The sequence below is a fragment of the Lycium ferocissimum genome, chromosome 2, assembly GCF_029784015.1.
Source record: "Lycium ferocissimum isolate CSIRO_LF1 chromosome 2, AGI_CSIRO_Lferr_CH_V1, whole genome shotgun sequence".
NCBI lineage: Eukaryota > Viridiplantae > Streptophyta > Magnoliopsida > Solanales > Solanaceae > Lycium > Lycium ferocissimum.
Window position 1 is genome coordinate 3097933 of NC_081343.1, and position 24119 is coordinate 3122051.

At 36.7% G+C, this 24119-nt stretch overlaps 1 protein-coding gene across 1 annotated transcript in view; it reads left to right on the forward strand.

Annotated features, from left to right (window-relative positions):
* Positions 1-24119, forward strand: part of LOC132032801 (probable polyribonucleotide nucleotidyltransferase 1, chloroplastic) — a 54031-nt gene that overhangs the window by 20231 nt on the left and 9681 nt on the right. Inside the window, exons 6-9 of the mRNA XM_059422539.1 lie at positions 17835-18013; positions 18199-18382; positions 21870-21917; positions 22050-22122. Coding sequence (XP_059278522.1) covers positions 17835-18013; positions 18199-18382; positions 21870-21917; positions 22050-22122 — 484 coding nt within the window. The remainder of the gene's footprint in view (positions 1-17834; positions 18014-18198; positions 18383-21869; positions 21918-22049; positions 22123-24119) is intronic.

The window sequence follows — 24119 nt, forward strand, 5'->3', positions numbered from 1 at the left end:
TAAAAGAGAATAAGTGTAGGCCCAACGACATCATTAATAATAAAATACGAATTAGTCATGAACCAAACCCATAATTGATTAATGGAAGCCAACCAACGCTAAGATAAAAAGAATCTCTAGCCCAAATTCCACACGCTAAGATCATGGAGCATCGGGTTAAAATATCGAGTTTGAATATCGGGCATGTAAACTCAAAATAAAGGAAGTAACTAGAAATAAACTAGATAAAGGCGAATGGCCCCTCCACGAACAATGCGGTGGCTCGCCTCTCCAACAAAATTCACTCATGAAATCTTTAGCCACAAGCCTCGTTCTCGACTAAAATAAAAGCGTAGGACATGCGGAAAGGAAGTGAGTTATACATAAATATAACCTCAAGATCCTTGACCCGCCACTTTTAAATACCCCTTTTCAAGTGTTAGAAAATACAAACACACAACAAACACAAAAATATTATGCACATGAATATATCATTATATAATAGCAACCAAGGTCTAAACCACTGTTTATCAAATATATTATATATCTCAACACAACTTACACTAAGGACCTGTCATAAACGGCAGTTAAAGAATTAATCAACACCCTGAATCCATGGCAACATAAACAATGCGCCAAATATGTCAGGAAGCATACACAATGCTAAGGGATACACAATGCCTCAATATCATCAAGAAGCATACACAATGCTAACAGAAGCATACACAATGCCCCAATATCATGGCTCACAGTTGTATCACATCACAAAACAATTTATAAAGAGAGTTTTAGAGTATTTGAAAATAAAGTATGTGCGTAAATAAATTAAGGACCATCGATTAGCAAGCACACGCTTGTTCCAACACATGGACCAGGCAGACAAAACATATTTTTAAAACGGGTTTGAAAAGCAAGCACCCAAAGCTTAAAGTCTCACTTACTCGAATTCACAATCCAAGCACCCCTTCCAATAATTCAAAACTATGCTCTCGGAAATTCGAATCACCTCAAACTACACCAAAACGGGTTTAAAATAGTCAAAACCCTTTAGACGAGCATCCTCTAAATTTTCAAAGCAAGTCCACAATCAAAGTCTAACTCCCAGTCCCACTAATCAAATTATGTACCCATATTAATGTGAAACGCAGTACTTCCAGTAATGGGGAAAATTGCCGAAACAGTGGCTTCAAGATGTTGCACAATAGCTCTGAATTTGCATTCTTAGTATATTGTTTCTCATGTCAACGAACCACTGCTATCTCATAATATAATTCTACATTCAATCATCATTATTATAATCATATAACCCTCTCATTTATTACCCAATCATCAGTTATGATTTTTGTCTCCTAATAAAGATATAGTAGTAATCGAAACTGGAAGAAATAAAGTTGTTTTTCATAGCAGCTTTCAATATCTAAACTTCTATGACTAATTCCACTAACCCACCAATCATTGTCACCAATTTTATTTCCAATCCATCATCTAATCATTGAATAATGATTATGCCACCATTAATAACTTTCTTTGACCAACCAACACAACAACATGTGTATCAAAATATATGCTAAAGAGCTAATGTAGTGAAATACCTGTAATATGAACCCTCGCTGTTCACTCCCTCACGCTGTCCGTGAACTTCCACAATATTTTTTCAATAGTTTTGCTTTTTTTCCCCTTTATTTTCTTTTTATAAAACTACAGCCCACAACTACCCTAATTTTCTACTCCTTAAATTACTAAAACGTGACCAGCAACCAGAATAAGAGAATGGACTTGGCCCAGCCTTTTAATTTCGTTTTTTTTTTTTCTTTAGGCTAAATTACCACATAACCCTTATTTAAAATTGGGTTATTACAAAGAGTCCGAACAACATAAGGTTGAAGAACACTAGGGCTAAACTTTTTCAAATTCTCATAATTTCTCCATGTTTTCACTGTAAAAATTTACCCATAATCACGTAATAAACTAAAATAAAAGCGTAGGATCATTCCCTTGATGATTTGAGATGAAAATTTCTATTTTTCCCCTCTTTTCCTCTCTTTTTCTTCCTTTCTTTTCTGTTTTTCTACTGTTTTTCTTTTCTTTGCTTCTGCCTCGCTTCTTTCTTATTTCTCACGTCTGCCATAGACTTTAGCTCTTTTTCTTTCCCTTTTCGGCTTCGCCCACGTTTTTTATATTTTATTTTTTTTCTATATAAATCCTTAATTTTCTCTTTTTATTATTTGGTTAAATGGAAAAATAACCCCTAATTTAATTATGGTTATTACAATAATCTCCACATAAAGATCAACATAAGTTTATACCATGTTTATTTGCAATTTGAAGAAATGTAATCTCCTTGAAATCAACATTAATTGATGCAACATTTGGTTGCTCTTTTTTGTTTTCCTCATAAATAATACATGCATAAGTTATGCAGGAATCTATGTATTATTTAATGCGGCGGAACAAGAATGTGGGTTTTAAGCAATACATGGATTGAAATTCTAAATTGACCGAACTAACTCTCTTAATAATAATAAATTTTTTATTTCGCTTAAAAGGTAAACAAATAGTTAAAAATTATATATTGTATACTAATATGTATTACATCAAATTAAATATTTAACAAGAAATAATATTAGCATTATATAATCCCTCCATAACTAATTCCTACCTAACTAATCGCTGCATAACTTATCATCGAATCAAACGACCCCTAAGGATTAGTAATGCCGGGATTGTATAATGCAAGGATTATTTCTTGCTGAATATTTGGTTTGATATATTGCACATTTGTATACCATATGTAATTTAAAATATTTGCTTACATTTTAAACAAAATAAATTTTTTCTTACCATTAGGAGGGTTATGTTTGGTCATTTTTGCATTTTATCCATGTATTAGTAATACCCGCATTCTTATTCCATATTCTATCCGCATAAAATAAAACATAGATTCCCGCATTACTTATGCAAGTATTATTTATGGGAAAAACAAAAAGGAGTGACCAAGTGTTAGGATTAATTAATCATGATTTCTAAGTGGAGATTAATAGCCTGTTTTGCTAAGCTTCCAAAATCTACTTGTTTTGAAAAGTGCTTTTTGTCAAAATTGCTTTTAGAAAAAATACTTTTGCCAATATTATTTGAAAAACACTTTTTGCAGCTTTTGTGCTTGACCAATGTTCCAAAAGTGCTTCCGGAAAAAGCTAATTCTTTTTAGCTTATGAAGAGTTTGCCTTTTTTACAACGACTCAAAAACACTTTTCTTCTCCCTAAAAGCTTGGCCAAATACATCGACTTTCTAAAATAAGCACTTTTTGAAAAACATAAGCACTTTTAGCTTCCCAGAAGCTTAGTCAAACAGGCTATAAATCTCCTTAAATCACAAACAAACATTGTATAAAGTTATGCTGATTTTTATGTTGAGATTATATCTTCTATAACCCAAACCGAGCGGTCCTTAAGTTTCAATTGACATGATAGTCTCTTATAATCTTGAAAGGTGTTCACAAGAGCATTTCCCGTGTCGAGATACACCGGCCAGACAACCATTTTGCAAGGGTCTCCATATAGTGGTGCTAGACTACTTCACTTGTTACTTCGAGGTTTTGGGTTTAGTGTGAATTTTTATCGCAAATCTTTGGTAACCGGTTCTCACAACAGTTTTCTCGCTACCTATCTTATAGATCTAGGTGTGTTTCTCTCAATTGGTCCATCGAGCCGATTTGGTTTATTCTCTCACGATTCAACCCATTGAACTGCTAATTCTGCTCTAAACAAATTCTTTAGCATATTGGACTGACCTCTCTCTACCCAGGCCCACTCGTTCGCCCGTGGAACCTACTTTCTCTGTATATCAACTCTTCAGCATGTTATGCCGCTTCAATTTGTAAAAACAAAAATTAGGTAGTAAAAACAAAAGGCCCGAAAACAAGTAAATAGGAGAAAAAAATCATCATTGCACATATACCCCAAAAATTGGATTATGCGTGTCAAAGGGTGTTAGAGAATATACGTGTCCCGTGTCAGATGTATAAAGGTATCAAAAAGTGGTCGTAAATTGTCCATAACCACTATATCCATTGCTTTCAAATATTTGACTGAATGCTCAGATTACTTAGACCAACTTTTTCAACAACTGTTGTCTCCACCCAGAGAAGCTAGTCACTAAATTTTAGGATGAAGAGATGGCTCGTCGTGTCTCATTTTGTTTTCTCATTTGAATATTCAACCGAATAGACATACATAGGTTCTTTTTATTCACGGGACTAGACAAGAAGCTTATGTTTATGGTGGATCATCTGTAGCTCACTATTCTTTCGGAAATGTGGACATAATGGTAGTGATGATAGTCTAAACTTAGGAAAGTGAAAATTCTTTTGCGCTGCCATACATGGTTTGAAGTATGGACGTGTTTTTTTGTTTAGCCAAGGCAATTTAAAGTGCATAAGATCTGTGAATAAATTGGAAAAGATTCATCTTCAAATTTTCCCTTATGTGTAAAACCTTTTATTTTAACTTGCTTCACTCCTTTTATGAACATAATTATGCGAATCAGGCTTGTTGTATTTAGTGTATAACATCAAGCAACTTCCCCCTCCTGAAGATGTCCGAGAAGTTGACTTTGAAGGGAATTCGTGCAATCTTAAGTACAGAATAGCAGCGGAATATAAAATTTATTGCTTAATCCCTATACAAGATCCATGTGTTTCAATCAATTCGACAAAAGGATCAGATAGCTTACCTTTTGATGCGTGATTCCTTGATATACTTTCTGCCAAAAACGAACTGTAGGTGCTGCTCGAAAACTATTAATTCGACAAAAGGATCAGATAACTTACCTTTTGATGTGTGATTCCTCGATATACTTGATGTGCGACCCAATAGGTTTATATTACGTTGGCAGTAGAATTAGTACTATATTAATTTCACAAATCATAATTGGTCTCTAGCAAGACATTATGACGAACCCAAGTAATAATAATTTAAAGTTCGTAATAGTGTCACACGATATCTAATTCGAACACAAGACATTATAACCTAATTAAATAGCATATGTCATAGTCCTTTTGTCACACGATATCTAATTCGAACATAAGGCATGTATAGTGTCATCCTTATAGTGTTCAAATATAATTTCTCGATCCCTTAGCAAGCTGATAAGTCAAATAATACTGATAACTCTTTCAGTTCATCTGAGTACGGCCATGCATTTCTCAATCTTACTAATCGAGGGGCCCAAAAGATGTCTTTTTCAAAGAGAGGGACAAATTCCATCTTGAATAATCACTATCCTCCACATAGTTCACATTATGTTCAATCATACACTTTATGATTATCCGGTTAAAGATAACGTTTGTGAATGTCAAAACAAAATGTTCCTTATGTAGGATACTGTGATAATCTCAGGTGTGAGGATTAATTGACATAACTATTATGAGAATCACTTATGACACTAATTCATGCAGTGATCCCATAATGGGCCTATCCAGTATATTGTTCTTAACAAATACATATGAGTTTAATTTGTACCGTACACATAATTATCGATTAAGCTCATGCTAGTCTTTTACCATTATAATCAAATTATAAATGATTAACTAGGGATATATATTATTATATGCAACATGAAAACAATATAATAATAAGACATGAAAATGCAGAGCAAAGCACTCAGAATGAAGTGGCTATGGAAGTATGCCAATGAAAATCAACTTCTATGGAGGAAAGTCATTAATGCAAAAGATGAGGAGGAAGATAGCTGGATGACAAAGGAGATTACCACACCATATGGGGTTAAGTCTTTGGAGATCCATAAGAGCCTTACGGAATGAAGTTAAGTGCAACTCCAAGATCAGAGTAGTTGATGGGGTCAAAACCAGTTTCTGGAAGGACAATTGGCTTGAGGCTGGTAATCGGGAAAGACTATTTCCAGATATATACAATATTGTCTTAGATCATCAAAGGACTGTGGCTGATTTGTGGACACCTCAAGGATGGAATTTCACTTTCAGAAGGCAAATCAATTTTTGGGAGATACAAAGAGTGGCTGATTTTCTTAACATACTGGAACAATTTAAGGGACTTCAGATAGGAGAGGATGTTTTCTGGTGGCTGGGGAATAACAAAGGAGTTTCCAAAGTTAGTTCAGCCTATAGGATGATGAATCAATCAATTCAACAGATTACCAACTGGCCCTGGAAACACATTTGGAGACCCAAAATCCCGCATAAAGTTTGCTGCTTTGTGTGGCTTTTAGCTAAAGAAGCAGTTCTTACACAAGATAATTTGATGAAAAGGGGGATAATTTTATTGATGTTTCTTCTGTGGAGAAACAGCAGAGACAGTTAACCATCTGTTTCTACACACTAAGTTTACGCAACAGCTTTGGAGAATATTTTTAAATCTCAAAGGTATAGCCTGGACCATGCCTGGCAAGATTTCAGAGGCTCTAAAGAGTTGGGAAGAGGCAGGATTACAGGCAAAGAACAGAAACAGATGGAGAATTGTCCCTGCCAGCATATGGTGGGCAATATGGAAGGAGAGAAACTCCAGATGTTTTGTATAGAGAATGGAGTGCAGAAGGTCAAGTTGAATTGTATTTTATTGCTTTGTTTTTAGTGTAATCAGGCTTAGTCAGATGATACTATTTCCATTATTGATGTATTAGATTCAATATAGGATTAGAATAGTAGTGTCTTGGAGTACTTTTGTAGATATGGTGTCAGTACAACCTATGTACTGTTTTGCTCATATGGAATACAATACAGTTACCAGTTTCAAAAAAAAAAAAAAAAAAAACAATATAATATAATAATAAGAAATATAAATAAAACTTCTTTTATTAATCAAAAACATAACTAACAAATGAGGTCCATACAATGGGCTAGAGCATAGCCACCAACAATCTCCCACTTGCACTAGGCCCAATCAAACATGTATCTAATACCCATTGACCTAGCATGTAATCATGCTTGCCATGTGGAAGAGCTTTGGTCAGTGGATCAGCAATATTGTCATTGGTTGGTATTTTGCATATCTTGACATCTCCTCTTTCAACGATTTCTCGAATAAGATGGTAACGTCTGGAGTATGTGCTTGTATCTCTGATGGGACCTAGGTTCTTTAGCTTGTGCAATAGCACTGTTATTGTCACAGTAAAGATCCAGAGGGTTATCAATGTTAGGGACTACTCCCAATTCAGAGATGAACTTCTTGATCCATACAGCCTCCTTAGCTGCATCCGATGCAGCTATATACTCCGCTTCCGTTGTAGAATCTGCAACAGTGCTTTGCTTAGAACTCTTCCAACTGACTGCTCCTCCATTTAACACAAACACATATCCTGATAGTGATCTGAAATCATCTATGTCGGTTTGGAAGCTTGCATCCGTGTAACCATTTACAGCCAGCTCTTCTTCCAAACCTCCATAAACCAAGAATGCATCCTTAGATCTTCTTAAGTACTTAAGGATATTCTTGACTATTGTCCAGTGACTTTCACCGGGATCTGACTGGTATCTGCTCGTCATGCTTAATGCATACGAGACGTCTGGCCGAGTACAAATCATGGCATACATGATAGATCCTATAGCGGAAGCATAAGGAATCCTACTCATGCGTTCTGCTCATCAGATGTCATGGGACATTGAGTCTTGCTGAGATGAATTCCATGGGACATTGGCTAGACTCCTCTTTTGGAATCTTGCATGCTGAAACGTGTCAACACTTTGTCAATGTAGGTACTTTTACTCAGACCGATTAACCTTTTACATCTATCTCTATAGATCTTTATCCCAAGGATATATGTAGCATCTCCCAAATCCTTCATTGAGAAACAATATCCTAACCACATCTTAATCCTTTGCAAGACAGGGACATCGTTCCCAATGAGTAATATGTCATCGACATATAACACAAAAAAAACTATTGCGCTCCCACTAACCTTCTTGTATACGCAAGGTTGATCTTCATTTTCGATGAATCCAAACTGTTTGACTACTTCATCAAAACGAAGATTCCAACTCCGAGATGCTTGCTTCAATCCATAAATGGATCTTTGAAGCTTGCAAACCTTTCCAGAATTCTCAGGATGAATGAAACCTTCAGGTTGTGTCATGTACACATCCTCAAGCAGATTCCCGTTAAGGAATGCTGTTTTAACATCCATTTGCCATATCTCATAATCATAGTATGCAGCAATGGCAATGAGAATCCTTATGGATTTAAGCATTGCTACTGGTGAAAAGGTTTCATCATTGTCTATACCATGGGTTTGTCTGAAACCTTTAGCAACAAGTCTAGCTTTTTAGGTATGCACTATGCTATCCATGTCAGTTTTCTTCTAACCCATTTGCACCCAATGGTTTTTATTCCTTCAGGTGCATCAATCAAGTTCCAAACTTGATTGTCGTACATGGATTGCATTTCAGATTTCGTGGCATCTTGCCATTTCTCAGAATCTGGACTAGACACAGCTTCTTGATAGGTGGTAGGCTCATCTTGATCCATGAGCAATACATCACAACTGTCTGTTATGAGAAATCCATATTTATGCGGCTCATGTCGTGTCCTATTAGATCTGCGTGGAATTTGTGTCTCTTGAACGGGATCCACCACTGGTTGTGGAACCTGTTGAGATTCCGTTAGTGGTTCCATGCTATCTTGTGGTTCTTGATACTCTTCAAGAATTACTTTGCTCCCACTGGTTTTTTTTTGAAATAAATTCTCTTTCCAAAAAGGTACCATTCCGAGCAACAAACACTTTGTTTTCGGAGGAATTATAAAAATAATATCCTTTAGTTTCCTTGGGATATCCCACAAAAAAACATTTGTCAGATTTGGCTGCTAACTTATCTGAAATTTGTCGTTTCACATAAGCTTCACAACCCCAATCTTAAGAAAAGATAAACTAGGTGTTCTCCCAGTCCATATATGATATGGTGTATTTTCGACCACTTTGGTTGGAACTCCGTTCAAAGTGAACGCTACTGTTTCTAAGGCGTAGCCCCAAAAGGATGAAGGAAGATCTGCTTGACTCATCATAGATCGAACCATATCTAATAAAGTTCGATTCCTCCTCTCGGACACACCATTTAACTGTGGTGTTCCTGGTGGAGTTAGTTGTGAAATAATTCCACAATTCTTTAGATGGTCATCAAACTCTCGGTTCAAGTATTCGCCACCTCGATCGGATCGAAGTATCTTAATAGTCTTGCCAAGTTGATTTTGTACTTCATTCTGAAAAACTTTGAACATTTCGAAGGATTCATGTTTATGTTTCATTAGATATTAGATAGAGATAGCCATATCTACTGAAATCATCGGTGACTGTAATGAAGTACTGATATCCACCCCTAGCTTGTAGGCTTAATGGACCGCATACATCACCATGTATTAGGCCTAATAAGTCACTAGCCCTTGCACCGTGCCCGGTAAAGGGTTGTTTTGTCATCTTGCCAAGTAAACAAGATTTGCAATTATCAAATGAATCTAAAAGTCCATCTTGATGGAGTTTAGAGATGTGTTTCTTGTTTATGTGGCCAAGACAGCAATGCCACAAATAGGTTGGATTCAAATCATTAGGTTTGATCTTCTTAGGAGTTATGTTATAGATTTCACCTTTGTTAGGTGGTTCTAGATTTAAGATGTAAAGACCAACATATGAATCAACAATACCATAAAGCAAATCATCATAATAAATGGAGCATCTCTTATCCTTAATAAGAAAAGAAAAACCTTCATCATCCAAAACAGAAACTGAAATAATATTCCTACTCATAGTAGGGACATAAAAGCAATTGGTCAACTCTAACAAAAGCCCATTGGGCAAAACTAATTCATAGGCTCCTACAGCTAAAGCAGCAACTCTTGCTCCATTGCCAACTCGTAGGTCTACGTCACCCTTTTTCAGCTGTCTACTCCTTTTGAGTCCCTGCACATTTGTACAAATGTGAGATCCACATCCAGTATCTAATACCCAGGAAGTAGAAGTAGACAAATTAATTTCTATAACATAAATACCTGAAGATGTAGATTCACCACTCTTTTTCTTCTTCAATTCCTCCAAATAGAGTTTGCAGTTCCTCTTCCAATGACCTGGTTCATTGCAGTGGAAACAAACTCCTTCTTTTGGAACTTTCTCCTTAGGCTGAGGTTTAGCCTTTGCTTGCACCTTAGGCTGATTGGAAACTTTTGCCGCCTTGTTGCTTTTCTTTTTCATTCCCTTTCCCTTGTTAACCATGAGTACATGCTTAGGGGCTTTCTTCACACTTTGCTCTACTGCTTTAAGCATCGCAAGTAAACGATTCATAAATAAAATGACTTCTCCATATTATTGATAGCTTGCAATGCCTTGTTTATGACAACCGTGCAAAACTATCAGATTCAAATCATTAGTTTGGATCAAATCCGTGGAGAATCACCTTTGTTCCCGGTGGGAAACCAATGTCTTCAACATGATCAATCAAGCCTTTCATCTTCAAAACACGAGGGCTTAACCGATGCACGTTCAACCATCTAGCAAGAAATAATATTCCTTTCTGGTAGTCTCATACCCCTTGCCTTACAAAATCCCATTTGGAATGTCTCTTAGTCACGGCTCCGAGCTACTGCTCGCGACGGTATCCGGGCTAACCACCGAACACCACTCACTTGCCTGTGATCTCGCATACTATTCATACCGTATGCTCATAATCATATAAATACCTGTCATTTTCTCGAAAATACATTAGCTTTTATAAACATAAGTTTCGCTATCAAAATAATATATACATGCATATACATACAAGCCATGGACCAGACTACCCACACCGCGTATCTACGAGCCTCTATTAGAATATCCGGACATCCGGACGCTTGACAGACCCCGTCATGCCCAAAACACGAATATACAGATATATACCAAAAGAGAATTCGTGGCACTTCCGAAAAATAGAGTGCTCTCAATTCACCGCTAGCTTCATATTGTAGTCCGGATCACCTCCCTGTCTACCTGTGGGCACGAACACCGTTAGCGTCCGAAGAAAAGGACGCAGCACGAATATTGTACCGAGTATGTAAGGCCTAAACAATAATAAGATGTCAATAAAATAAAGAGGCATCAGATAAGGAGAGCAATCTGAATCGATCGAATCGTAAAGTAATACATGCTAGCTTACTTTCATACTCATCATCATATCATATATGCATAAGTGTATAAGCTGCCCGACCATGTAGCGCGGTGTGATATTTAATAACATTAGCAATAGCATTAGCCTCGCGTCCAGGTGCCTCCCGCGTCCGGGTACCATCTCATGCCGTCCACTAGTGGCGCCGCCCATGCCCTTTGGCCATGGCGTATACGCCCAACATACGGCCGTATAGGACGGTGTGTGATATCATATATGCTCATTACAACATGCTCATTATATGCTCATCATAATACATTTATCATAACTCATCATAACATGCTTATCATAATATGCTTATCATAATATGCTTATAGCAATACATACATAGAGGCTCATAGATAATCATACTTCATCGGGGTGACGTAAGGTCGTGGACCCCCGATGTCATTTTGAGCATTCATAAGTATTCTTCCTCACCTCAAGGAACAAGCATAAGGCGAGTGTACATAGTGATCAATATCATTAGGTTACATATATTACATCACTCACTCAGAAAGCATCATATCGTAGGCTATGACATTTCTAGGATATTTAGCTTACTATCCTCCCATCGTATTCATCTTATATTTCTTATCTCGTATAAGTATTATTGTGAGAGACTCTTAACTTTCTCGAGGTGGAACATTTATAGTAAAAGAGGAATTTCATGCCATAATTAGATCATGCCTTAGTGAAGAAAGGATTTGCCTCACATACCTTTGCCGCTTTACTATTCTATATGGAGGCCAAGTTCCTTAAACGCACTCGTATACCTTCAATGGAATTCGTATCGACATTAGTTATATAATCGGGAAAACATGTTCTCTAAGCTATAGAAATTAAGGCAGCATCTCCTTTGTTTATACCACTTTCCGCCATATTTCATATCAACTCCCAACATTCATAATAATCATCACAATATCGCTAACAACAATCGTCATTCATTCATATGATTCGCATTTCATAATTCACCTCAATTTCCCATAACTATGACTAAAATCCATCATCGTACTCTTTCGTATCCAATACTCATTTCATGTTCTATAGGTCATTTATAACACATTTATATCATCAACATATTCATTTCCACGATTCAATTCACTACTAATCACTAATAACATTTTTTCATCCATTTAATGACCCATTTGTGGTGCATTTCTATAATCCTATGAATCTCAACGTAACAATACTTCAAATAAGCATGATAAGTATCATGAAACTTACCTTAGACCTATATGAGGAACAAGTCTGGAGCTGGATTCACCCTTAGCACCAAAACCCTAGTTCATCTCTCCTTGGATTTCTTGACCTTAATAGCTTTAATGGAGTTTCTTAGGCTCGATTCTCCTCAAATCTTGTTATCAATCCTTGATCTCCTTAGTTTTCTTGCGGATGAAATGTTTGAAGGTTCTAGAGGTGTGTAGGTCAAGACGTGAATGGAAACGAAATAAATGAAGTCGAGATCACATTTAAAGACTTGAACATCTTCGTATACCATCGGACTTCTCCCACGGGATCGTTCCACGGTCCGTTGAACCCACAGGTGGTCGTGGAAACCGGTCGTGGTTCACGACCACCGACCATCCTTTCGTCCGCGGCAGCTCCACGAACCATTCCACGGTCCGTGGAACATATATATCGGGCCGTGGAAGCTCGGTCGTGGAAATCATCGCTTCCGCCAAAGTTGTTCTCGTCGTTTTGTTTGATCTCCAATCCTTATGGAACCTTCTTAGCACTTGTTTACCACTTCATTATGAATCTAGGGATGTTATAAACTCTTCTCCATAATAACCTTGAGGCATCAATGACCGAATACTCCTAGTTTGCATCCAACACACTAACTTATAACTCGATTCCCTTAACAACTTTCTCTTCAAGTCTAATATCTTTGAAATTCTTAATTAGCATCATCACATACTAGTTCTTACTTGTCCAAACCTCATATACATCGTACCCCTCATTAGTCTATCCACTGTACGCTTAAGGGGAAATTTTCAAGGTGTAACAGTCTCCTTGAGATGGACACTCATCTCATAGGTATCCGTGTGTTCCATATCCTTCTGAAGTTCGGGACACATGGTGGCCAACATGAGACAACCAACATCGATAGCATCATCAGTATGTTTCCTGTACTTCTCTTTTAGAACCCTAGATGCATCAGATGCAGGCTCTTCAGGGATAGGTTCATCTAGAACATAAGACTTCCATTCTTGCTTGAGAACAATTCTCAAGTTTCTGAACCAGTCAAGGAAGTTATGTCCATTTTCTTTCAGCTTGTCCTTCTCAAGGACAAATCGCAGTGATAGTGTGGAACTGTTATTTGAAGCCATTGATCTACATCAAAATATGCACAATTTAGTTTTATTTTCATGAAAGCTCCCATTATTTAATAACCCTCAATATTAATATAACAATTGCAATAATTGCAAAATCCATAGCAGGCTAAAATCCATATTTCATATAATTGTAAGGCAGCTGTGACTGTCACTCAAAATCAAATATTTAGTTAGATAACTCTTTATCAATTACATCATATGTAACTTTTAGATATTTATGAGATTTTGACATCAGATGTCCCCGTCATGTTATAATCTCATCTTATGCCTTAGACTCAAAACCATTTTGATAGCCTAATTAAGTTTAACCATTTTAAACAAATAGGTAGCACCATTACCCATCCTATTGACTATGATAATCTAGTGTAGCTCGCTTTGGCAGATCCTACATTTTAGTGATCATTAGTCTTAATAGGTGTTTTAATCATGGATGGCATAAAACTTACAATTTTGTGAGGGTATTTAATGTTTTGAATTATTATGTCAAGTATAATAATTTTATTCATACATGGCATCTCATACACATATATATAACTTTCAACATTCATCATATATATAACTTTCAACATTCATCATATGGCATATTGATACGATAAACATAAAATATAAAACGTGTGATAGTATAGTCATATACACACCATGAGTGTACATATCATATCATTCATGTTATCATATAGCATGTTAAGAAGATACTAAAATTAAAATTAATTAAATTAACAGAATTAAATAGCAGTTCATTCACCTCAAACAGCTCCACATAATTAAAACAATCATGTATTAATCATATTAAACAGATTCAATTTATAATCAGCTATTGCAAAACGTGTTAATGAAATTAGCAGAATTAATTAATACCGTTTCTTATATAAACCAAAAACCGAATCTGTTATTATCATATATAAACTATTCGGTTTCAATTAATAAATTCATGAGATTGTTTTTCATGCATCGACACACATACAGAAATTAAATCATGCCAATTAAACATACATATCACATACATACAAAACATGGCAGTTTCAATTGATCGAAAAACACAAGCGGCTCTAGATACCACTGAAGGGAATTCGTGCAATCTCAAGTACAGAATAGCAGCGGAATATAAAATTTATTGCTTAATCCCTATACAAGATCCATGTGTTTCAATCAATTCGACAAAAGGATCAGATAACTTACCTTTTGATGCGTGATTCCTCGATATACTTTCTGCCAAAAACGAACTGTAGGTGCTGCTCGAAAACGAACGACCACCCTCTACCAGTATCCACACACGAATGATCACAAACAGACACGAAGTGCTAGCTTCGAGTTTTGGGGTATAATTTCGGGTTGCAGAGCTTAAGTCGCCTACCAGAATTTAGGTCATAGTTATTTCGAAAATAACTATGCAAAGGTTTTTTTTTTTTTTTTTGTCTGAAATATTGATGTCTCTCACTATTAATAGTGATACATTCATCCTAATAATACGAACCCTAGCTCATGTAGAGTTCTAGCTGATTAGGATATCTAATTAATTAAGATCCTAACTAATTAGGAGTCCTAACTTGATTAAATATTTCAGTCTTTAGATAACAGTTATTTAGATTTATAGTTATTTCGAAAATATAAATATAAATATAAATCTGAGTTATATTTTAACCATAAAATAAATTCGGATTACATTATCTAAATAATGCAATAACAGAAATATGAATTTATATATTCATAATATATAAATACAAATTTACTAAAATAAACCCAGTCCGTTCATCACATTCTTGATGTGCGACCCAATATGTTTATATTACGTTGGCAGTAGAATTAATACTATATTAATTTCACAAATCTTAATTGGTCTCTAGCAAGACATTATGACTAACCCAAGTAATAATAATTTAAAGTTCGTAATAACCTAATTAAATAGCATATGTCATAGTCCTTGTCACACGATATCTAATTCGAACATAAGGCATGTATAGTGTCATCCTTATATTGTTCAAATAGAATTTCTCGATCCCTTAGTAAACTGATAAGTCAAATAATACTGATAACTCTTTCAGTTCATCTGAGCACGACCATGCATTTCTCAGTCTTACTAATCGAGGGGGCCAAAAGATATCTCTCTCAAAGAGAGGGACAAATTCCATCTTGAATAATCACTATCCTCCACATAGTTCACATTTTGTTCAATCATTCACTTTATGATTATCCGGTTAAAGATTACATTTGTGAATGTTAAAACAAAATGTTCCTTATGTAGGATACTGTGATAATCTCAGGTGTGAGGATTAATTGACATAACTATTATGAGAATCACTTATGACACTGATTCATGCAGTGATCCCATAACGGGTCTATCCAGTATGTTGTTCTCTAACAAATACCTATGAGTTTAATTTGTACCGTACACATAATTATCGATTAAGCTCATACTAGTCTTTTACCATTATAATCAAATTATAAATGATAAACTAGGGATATATATTATTATATGTAACATGAAAACAATATGATAATAAGAAATATAAATAAAACTTCTTTTATTAATCAAAAACATAACTAACAAATAAGCTCCATACAATGGCCTAGAGCATAACCACCAACAGACTTTACTTTGATTTAGAGGGTGTTTGGATCGGCTTTTAAGCTCTTTTCTAAATTTTGTAGGGTTTTGCAAAGATAAAAAGTGCTTAAAAACACTTACTTTTAGGCAAGAAAAGTACAAAAATAAGCCAAAAGTTGGGTATTACCAACTTATGGCTTTTAGCTTTTAGCTTATAAGCTACTTCTAAAAAGCCAATCCAAACACCCTCTTAGTTCCATATTTGGTGTAGTAATTGAAATCTTTACCTTCATCTCCTTAAAACTGTGTTGGGAACTGATTCCTATAGATAACTACAGTCTACAATAGACAGTTAAACTGATAACGAAAGTACCTATTATTGTTTTATGCTGCATGTAACTGGCAGTGTTATTAAAGGCGAGCGCCTTCTCGCCTTTGGCGAGAGGCGAGGCAAGGCGTGGCTGCTGCGCCTTTCATGGCCATGGCGAGCAGACCTTCAAAAGGCGCGCCAATGGCGAGAAAGGCGAGGATGGCGCCATTGCGAGGCGAGCAGCTAGGGTTTTTAAAAAAAAACAATTAAAAAAAGTGGAGGACTTAAATGAAGTGGAGGACTAAATAAAAATAGCAGCTAGGGTTTTTTGTTTGCCTCCCTCCTCTCTTCTCCTTCAAGGTTTCATATGTCTCTTTCTCCTTCTTCTTTTTCTTCAGTTCTTCTTCTTTCTTCTTCTTTTTCTTCCTCCTGTATTTTCGACTTCTGCTTCTTCATCTGTTCTTCTTCTTTCTTCTTCTTTTTTTCCGGCGACAACTGCCCTATTTCCGGCCACCTCTGGTTTTTTTTTTTTTTTTTTTTTGACTGATTCTATTCTCTTCTTCGTTTTCTGGTTTTTCTCCTCTGTTTTTTTACCCTCAGTTTTTTTCACCTCTGTTAATTGCTCTGTTTTTTTTTTCTCTCTGTTTCTTCCTCTGTTTTTTTTTTCTCTGTTTGGACCAGTGAGGCATTGGTTGTTTGCTCCTATTTTTTCTGTTCAATAATTGTTTAAATTTTGTTACACAGTTATAAACAGTAGGTTCAAATTCAATGGAATCGTCGGACGCTAGCAAAAAAGACATAGGTTGGAATTATGGAATTTTGAATTGAAATATTTGCTAATATGTTATTGCTAGTGAGATTTTGATTATTTACATATGCAATTAAATATTTTAATTTTTTGGTATTTATTGGCGCCGCACTTCAAAAAGGCGAGCGCCTCGCCGCGCGCCGCGCCTTAAGGCGAGGCAGGCCCTTGTCGCCTTTAGTCGCCGCGCGCCGTCCAAAACACTGGTAACTGGTGGAATAGGCTACCTTCTGCCTGACTGTTAGCTAAAACGTTCGTCTGAAATAAATTTAATAAGATCAAGTGTTTTTCTTTAGTGCATTAAATTTAGTGGCCAGTCTGTTGTGTAATTGCATATTACATGTTAAGTACCGTTGATATGCTTATTCTAGTTGTTTCTTGATTTTCTTTTGGTTTCTTCAAATCCCTAGAAATATCTAGTAATAATTAAGCTGCTATTCCTTTGTCATCAAAAAAATTAAGCTGCTATTCCTTATTTTGTTTTTTTATTCACTCTGAATATAGTGGTAATGTTCATATACCTCTGTCACCATTTTCTAACATTCTTTTTAAAAAAATTCTCATATGTCAAATATCGTCCTGCATTTCTAAATCTCACTGTACTTTTTCTTCTTCTATTAGCTTTAAGATGCCATTCGCAGATATACTTGCAAATTCCTGATTCCACTTGTTTTTTCAAGGAAATACTTCAGTGTTGTCTTTACCTGTTGGCTTGCTTATGCAGTACTCATTTCCACCCTCGTGCGTTGGTGAAGTTGGGCGGGTAGGGGCGCCATCTAGAAGAGAAATTGGTCATGGAATGCTTGCAGAGAGAGCACTAGAACCAATATTGCCACCTGAAGAGGACTTCCCTTACACTGTTCGTGTTGAGAGTACCATCACTGAAAGCAATGGCTCATCGAGGTAGAGCTCTTAAAACATGTGTCAAATATGTGCATGCATGTATCTGTAGCTTCTCTTGTCTATCTTGACTATGTTCAGTCTTATTTCAGTAACCTGAAAATAGTATGAAGGATCATCCCTTTTTAGTCTTTCCAGAGTTGGTCTTCGTTTTCCTTTCTGTGACATTTACCATTTCTATGTGGCAGTATGGCGTCTGTATGTGGTGGGTGCTTAGCTTTGCAAGATGCTGGTGTTCCTGTTAAGTGTTCTATCGCAGGCATAGCAATGGGTATGGTTCTGGACACAAAGGAATTTGGTGGAGATGGAACTCCACTCATCCTTTCAGACATATTGGGTTCTGAAGATGCATCAGGAGATATGGATTTCAAGGTACTGTTTTTAAATTGTTTCTATCATCATCCTATCATGTGTTTGTTGAAAAGAAAGGTATCTTACATTTTTATGCAAGTTCATCCGTGTATCAAGGTCATTTGAATCTATTGTAATGGTTTCTGATTGAATAAAATGATCTAGAATAATTGCAGTTTAATGATTATAGCTAAACAAGTAGAGGGAGCAAATCAGATGAAGCACTGGAGCTGGTTTGATATTCCAGAATGCTGCCTGTACTGCAAGGGTGGCTTGGTTACTTAGAGCATGTTTGATATCTGGGAAAAGATAAAGATAACAAAATTAACCATGAAAAACAAACCGTGGAAATTTTTCTTCTTTAAAAATGTAAATATAATTAAGGGGTCGTTTGCTTACTGGTTAGGAAGGAAATTATTAAAATCAGCATAGCTAATACCACGTTTGGTAGCTTTTTAGTTGCTTTGTAAAAAATTCTGCACACCAAGTGCGATGTTTGGATATCATTTTACAATCCCACATAAATAAAACAGGTATAAGTTATGAGTCAATTCATGTATTAGTTTATGCGGGGAATCATATGGAATAACTAAACTATGCATAACTCTAACTAGCTACCAAACGGCCCCTAAGTGGTTAAGCTCGAACATACTAATGTTACATCGTTTTCCTCATTGGTATCCTTGGAAAAAACAATTTTTTTTTTTTTCTAGTTGTAATTAGTAATAGAAAATTGCTGCTAAGAGACTACTGATTTTCTGAAACACTTAGCAGTAAAAAGGGACCAATGCTTTAATGGTTAAATTGGTTTGGAGAAGACAGAGCAAACAAAAATACAGAGTCAAATCAGCATACTTAAGTTTGAACCAAACTGGCAACAGGTGTATAATTGGCATTGGAAAGCAGTGTGGAAGGTCAAGTTTCCTTTTAAAGTAGCATGTTTTGTATCGATAGTGCCTTTGTGGTTAGAGACGCTTGCTTGACACAGGGAAATTCAAAGAGAAGAGGGATGCAACTCAGTTGTAAATCCTATTTTTGAATCAGAAATCAACAATTTGTGCACTATGAAGTTACTGAGCTGCTGTGGCAATTGTATCTTAATATTAAAGGGGTTGATCCATAGCGTACAATAGCTGCCATGTTGGACCTAAGCTGTGACAAGTTGTATCAGAGCTGTATCTCTACAGTACGGTGGTGGGACAAACTTCAGCGAGGATGCTAAGTCCTTGCCTCCTTGGGTGGAGGGGCTAAAGAGTGCTGACACCTGAACTAGAGAGGGGGTATACTGACAGTTTTCTTAGGCTAATCCCATATTGGAATGGGACAGAAGTGTTGGGGTCCATAGATAGCGGTTCAGGTCTCCACGTGGTAGGTACATTTTCGAATTATGGTCCAAGCGAAAAAAAATGATGAGGCACAGAAGCCTTGAGGTAGGCCAAAAGGGTCGGGCCAAAACAGACAGTTGTGCCATGTCAGACCAGGGCCAGGTCATCCTGGCTTTATTACTAGTCTTCTTAGCTTCTCTCTTAACTCTTCTATTCTATTCTATTCAAAAGTTCTTAGTCTTCAGCTTTTGCGAACTTCATATATTACTATATTTTTGCTTTTGTAGCTCTTTGACTTTCTCATTCTACCACCATAAGTCTCGTTATCAAGGTCCTGGCCCTATAGACGCACCTAAAACTTAATTTGTTGCTTTCGCAATGCAACTTGTCATTTCATTTCACATGATATCCACGTCCACTTCCAAGTCACATACTCCCTTCTTCAATAGCTTGTCCCTAACCACTATGTGGTTGGTGTTGTATAGTGCTTACCACCGAATTCTTTGTTGCATGCAATCCTCCTCCTTTTTGTTCCACTCTCTCGCTTCACATCCATATTCACTTGTCTATGTTGCGTGATCAAAGCTTCTCCTGATATAACCGTCCAGTCTTTTCATATGTCCCTATCACTTCTTCCGGTAAGAATGAAGTCTATTTGGCTGTAATTAAGTATGTGTTAGCTAAAACTATATCTAAAGTTAATGCAAACTTTAAAATATTTCTTCTTTTCTAGTACTATTCCTCATATATTAAGTTGATACAATCATTATATCGGTAATCTCTTGGATCAAGGTATCCTTATCTTGCCAGAATGTAGTTTTAGTATTCACAGCTAATCCTATTTGTGGAGGAAGGTACTAATGACGTTGATTGTCTTCTTTCCCCACATTAGTTTTGGTAGTCCCACATTTGTCGAGGGAACGGGTTGTCATCTCCTTATATAATCTTGGGTAATCCCCGTATCATGAGCCAGCGTTTGGGTTTTACTTAGACCCAAGGTCCATTTTCTTAACATGACTTCAAAGTTAGACCCATAGACCCATCCCTATGTTTGGTTTATCCAATGGGCCCCATTATGTTGTTCACGCTCCAAGTGTTCCCTCTGGGGAGAAGGGGTTTTTATGAGTCCCATATTTGTTGAGGAAATAGACTAATATCTGCTTACATGATTTTGAGCGATCCTCACGTCATGAGCTAGCTTTTGAGATCAACTTAGGCCCAAGGTCCATTTTCTTTACAATTTTTGACAAGATAATCCTACTACAGATCTCTTTTTCTCCACTATATATGTAAGCCCTAATTCCACAATGATGCTGACACGTATCAAAGTTCTTTATATATCCCATAGTAGCACAATTAAAAACATTTGTCGCCAATCTCTCTAGCCTTTTTTCCTGTCCTTTAGTCTCTTCTTGCTGCACAATACAAAACTCTTCTCTTTAATATATCCAAAATCCATTGACTTTCCTTTCAACGAACCGATATTCCAATTACCTATCAGAACGTGACTTTCCAAAGATCTAAATGGTTTAAACCAAAAAAGGAAAAAGAAGCTATGTAGGACAATTAAATTGAGCAAGATGGCATAGTTATTTCTTTCTTCAACCTGCATTTCCTGAGTAGTTCAGCGATTGCAGCATTTGGTTTCCAATCTCTAAAGATAGTCCAAAGCACACTTGCTGGTAAGAACTGAATGTTCCTTTCCAGATGAAGGAGCGGAGTAAGGGAGATCTTATGTATGTACAAGAGTATCTTCAAAGTTATATACTCTCATGCCCAGATGAATGCTGCTGAAATTCAACATCTCAAGTACTACCTGTGCAGATAGATAGTGAAGTGCTAGGAGCTAGTACTGATTGTAATTTAGACACTTTGGATGAAGTACCAGTTACCACAAAAACACGTCAATGAAAAGTACAAAACATCTAAGATTGTTTGTCGTTTGATACCTATTCAATCAATCTACTATGCTTCACCAGCAATCAAAGCTTGGGTCAATTAGATGAATCTTTATAACTATTCGGTATTGGGGCCTACTTCATTCCGTTACTGCTTTTGCTTATAAAGAGTATGTATTTGCACGTACAAAGAGTCTACTTCATTATTCATTATGTAGTTATGCTGGCTTTTGATGGTTATTTGAAAGGCATGCCACTTAAAGTGTTTTGATTTTGATTTCACAGGTTGCTGGAAATGATGTTGGTATTACGGCATTTCAGATGGACATAAAGGTATAAGCATCATATTGGATGTTAATCAGCTGCAAGTAGTTAGACAAGTTCAAACGCCAGGAATGGTTTTTGGTTTCTTTTGTTTGTCTGAAATTTTCTAATGACATTTTTTTTATCTCTCTCTCGTGCCAGGTAGGAGGAATTACGTTGCCAATCATGAAACAAGCTCTCTTACAAGCTAAAGATGGCCGAAAGCACATTCTTGGTAATTGTGAGAAATTATGGGAGAAAATATATTATTGTATTGTGTATCTACATTATTACATTGAGCCCTTTTTATAGACACTACATCCTAATCCTTTTCCATGTAGGATACTATATACAAATCCTATTCCTATTCCTATTCTAACACTCCCCCTCAAGTTGGTGCATACAAGTCATATGTACCGAGCTTGTTACAGATGTATCTAATACGAGGACGACTGAGTGACTTGGTGAAAATATCTGCAAGCTGATCACTCGACTTCACAAATTTAGTAACAATATCTCTGGAGAGTATCTTTTCCCTGACAAAGTGACAGTCAATCTCAATGTGCTTAGTCCTCTCATGAAATACCGGATTTGATGCGATATGAAGGGCCGCTTTGTTATCACACACAAGTTCCATTTGACTGATTTCTCCAAATTTTAGTTCTCTGAGCAACTGCTTAATCCAAACTAGCTCACAATTTGCTACAACCATTGCTCGATATTCTGATTCAGCACTAGATCGAGCAACGACAATCTGTTTCTTACTCTTCCAGGAAACCAAATTACCTCCTATGTTAATACAATATCCGTATATAGAACGTCTATCAGAGGGTGATCCTGCATAATCAGCATCTGTATATCCAACGATTTGCTCATGGCCTCGTTCTTCGAAAAGCAGTCCTTTACCTGGAGCTGACTTAATATATCACAGAATGCGAACAACTGCATCCCAATGACTATCACAGGGAGAATCCATAAACTGACTTACAACACTCACAGGAAATGAAATGTCAAGTCTAGTCATTGTGAGATAATTCAACTTACCAACCAGCCGCCTGTATCTTCCAGGATCACTGAGTGGCTCCCTCTATCCTGGCAGGAGTTTAGCATTCGGATCCATAGGAGTGTCAATGGGTCTACATCCCATCATTCCTGTCTCCTCAAGAATGTCTAAGGCATACTTGCATTGCGAACAATTAACAATACCTGACGCGGATTGGGCAACCTCAATACCTAGAAAATACTTCAGTCTGCCAAGATCTTTATTTTGGAAATGCTGAAAGAGATGTTGCTTTAAATTAATGATACCATCTTGATCATTGCCAGTTATAACAATGTCGTCAACATAAACCACCGAATAAATGCTCAAATTCGAGCCCAATGTCGATAAAACACCGAATGATCAGATCTTTCAAAAGTCGTGCCAAACTTCGAAAGCTTAATGGTGGAATTTACCAAACCAGCTGGAGGAGACCCATGACCATAAAGTGACCGACGCAATCGACACACCAGGTTAGATGATTCCCACAGCAACAAAACCAGGTGGTTGCTCCATATAAACTTCCTCCTCAAGATCACCAAGTGGAGAAAACCATTCTTAATGTCCAATTGATAGAGAGAGGCACAAGTTCTTCAACAATATGGATAGAAAAAAGTTCAGACAGATGCTATTTTAGCCACGGAGAGAAAGTATCACCGTAATCGCCCAAATATCTGTGTATACCCCTTCGCAGAAAAGTGCGAGGTCGCAGCTTTCCAATCAACTTGGCCGTCCCAAAGTTGATCGCATAAACCCAACGACAACCAACAATAGACTTACTTTTCTGATAGGAAGAGAATAAGCTTCCAAGTACCACTGAGGTGTGCAGATACAGCTGGAAGAATATCGTCAATCATAGATCTGTCGCCATCCGGTTGAAGAGATGGCTTCACATTCCACTTATTGGTATATGGGGACGTTGACAATGATGATACAAAGCATAATGGGATGGCTATTCTCACGATGATAACTTAAAAAGGGTATAATGTGGGTTAGTATTACGAGTGAATTGTTTACCTTTCCGAAGTGCAGTTGTCGAGGTGGGAGACAAGTCCGCAACAAGGATCTGATGCTCAACATTTGAATCATCCGGACTGATGTTGGTTTGAGTACTGACGATGATTGTGGAAAGAATCAGGGATTGGAGATGTAAAAGTAATTGTAGATTCCTTAAAGGTCGGTGTAGGTAAAAC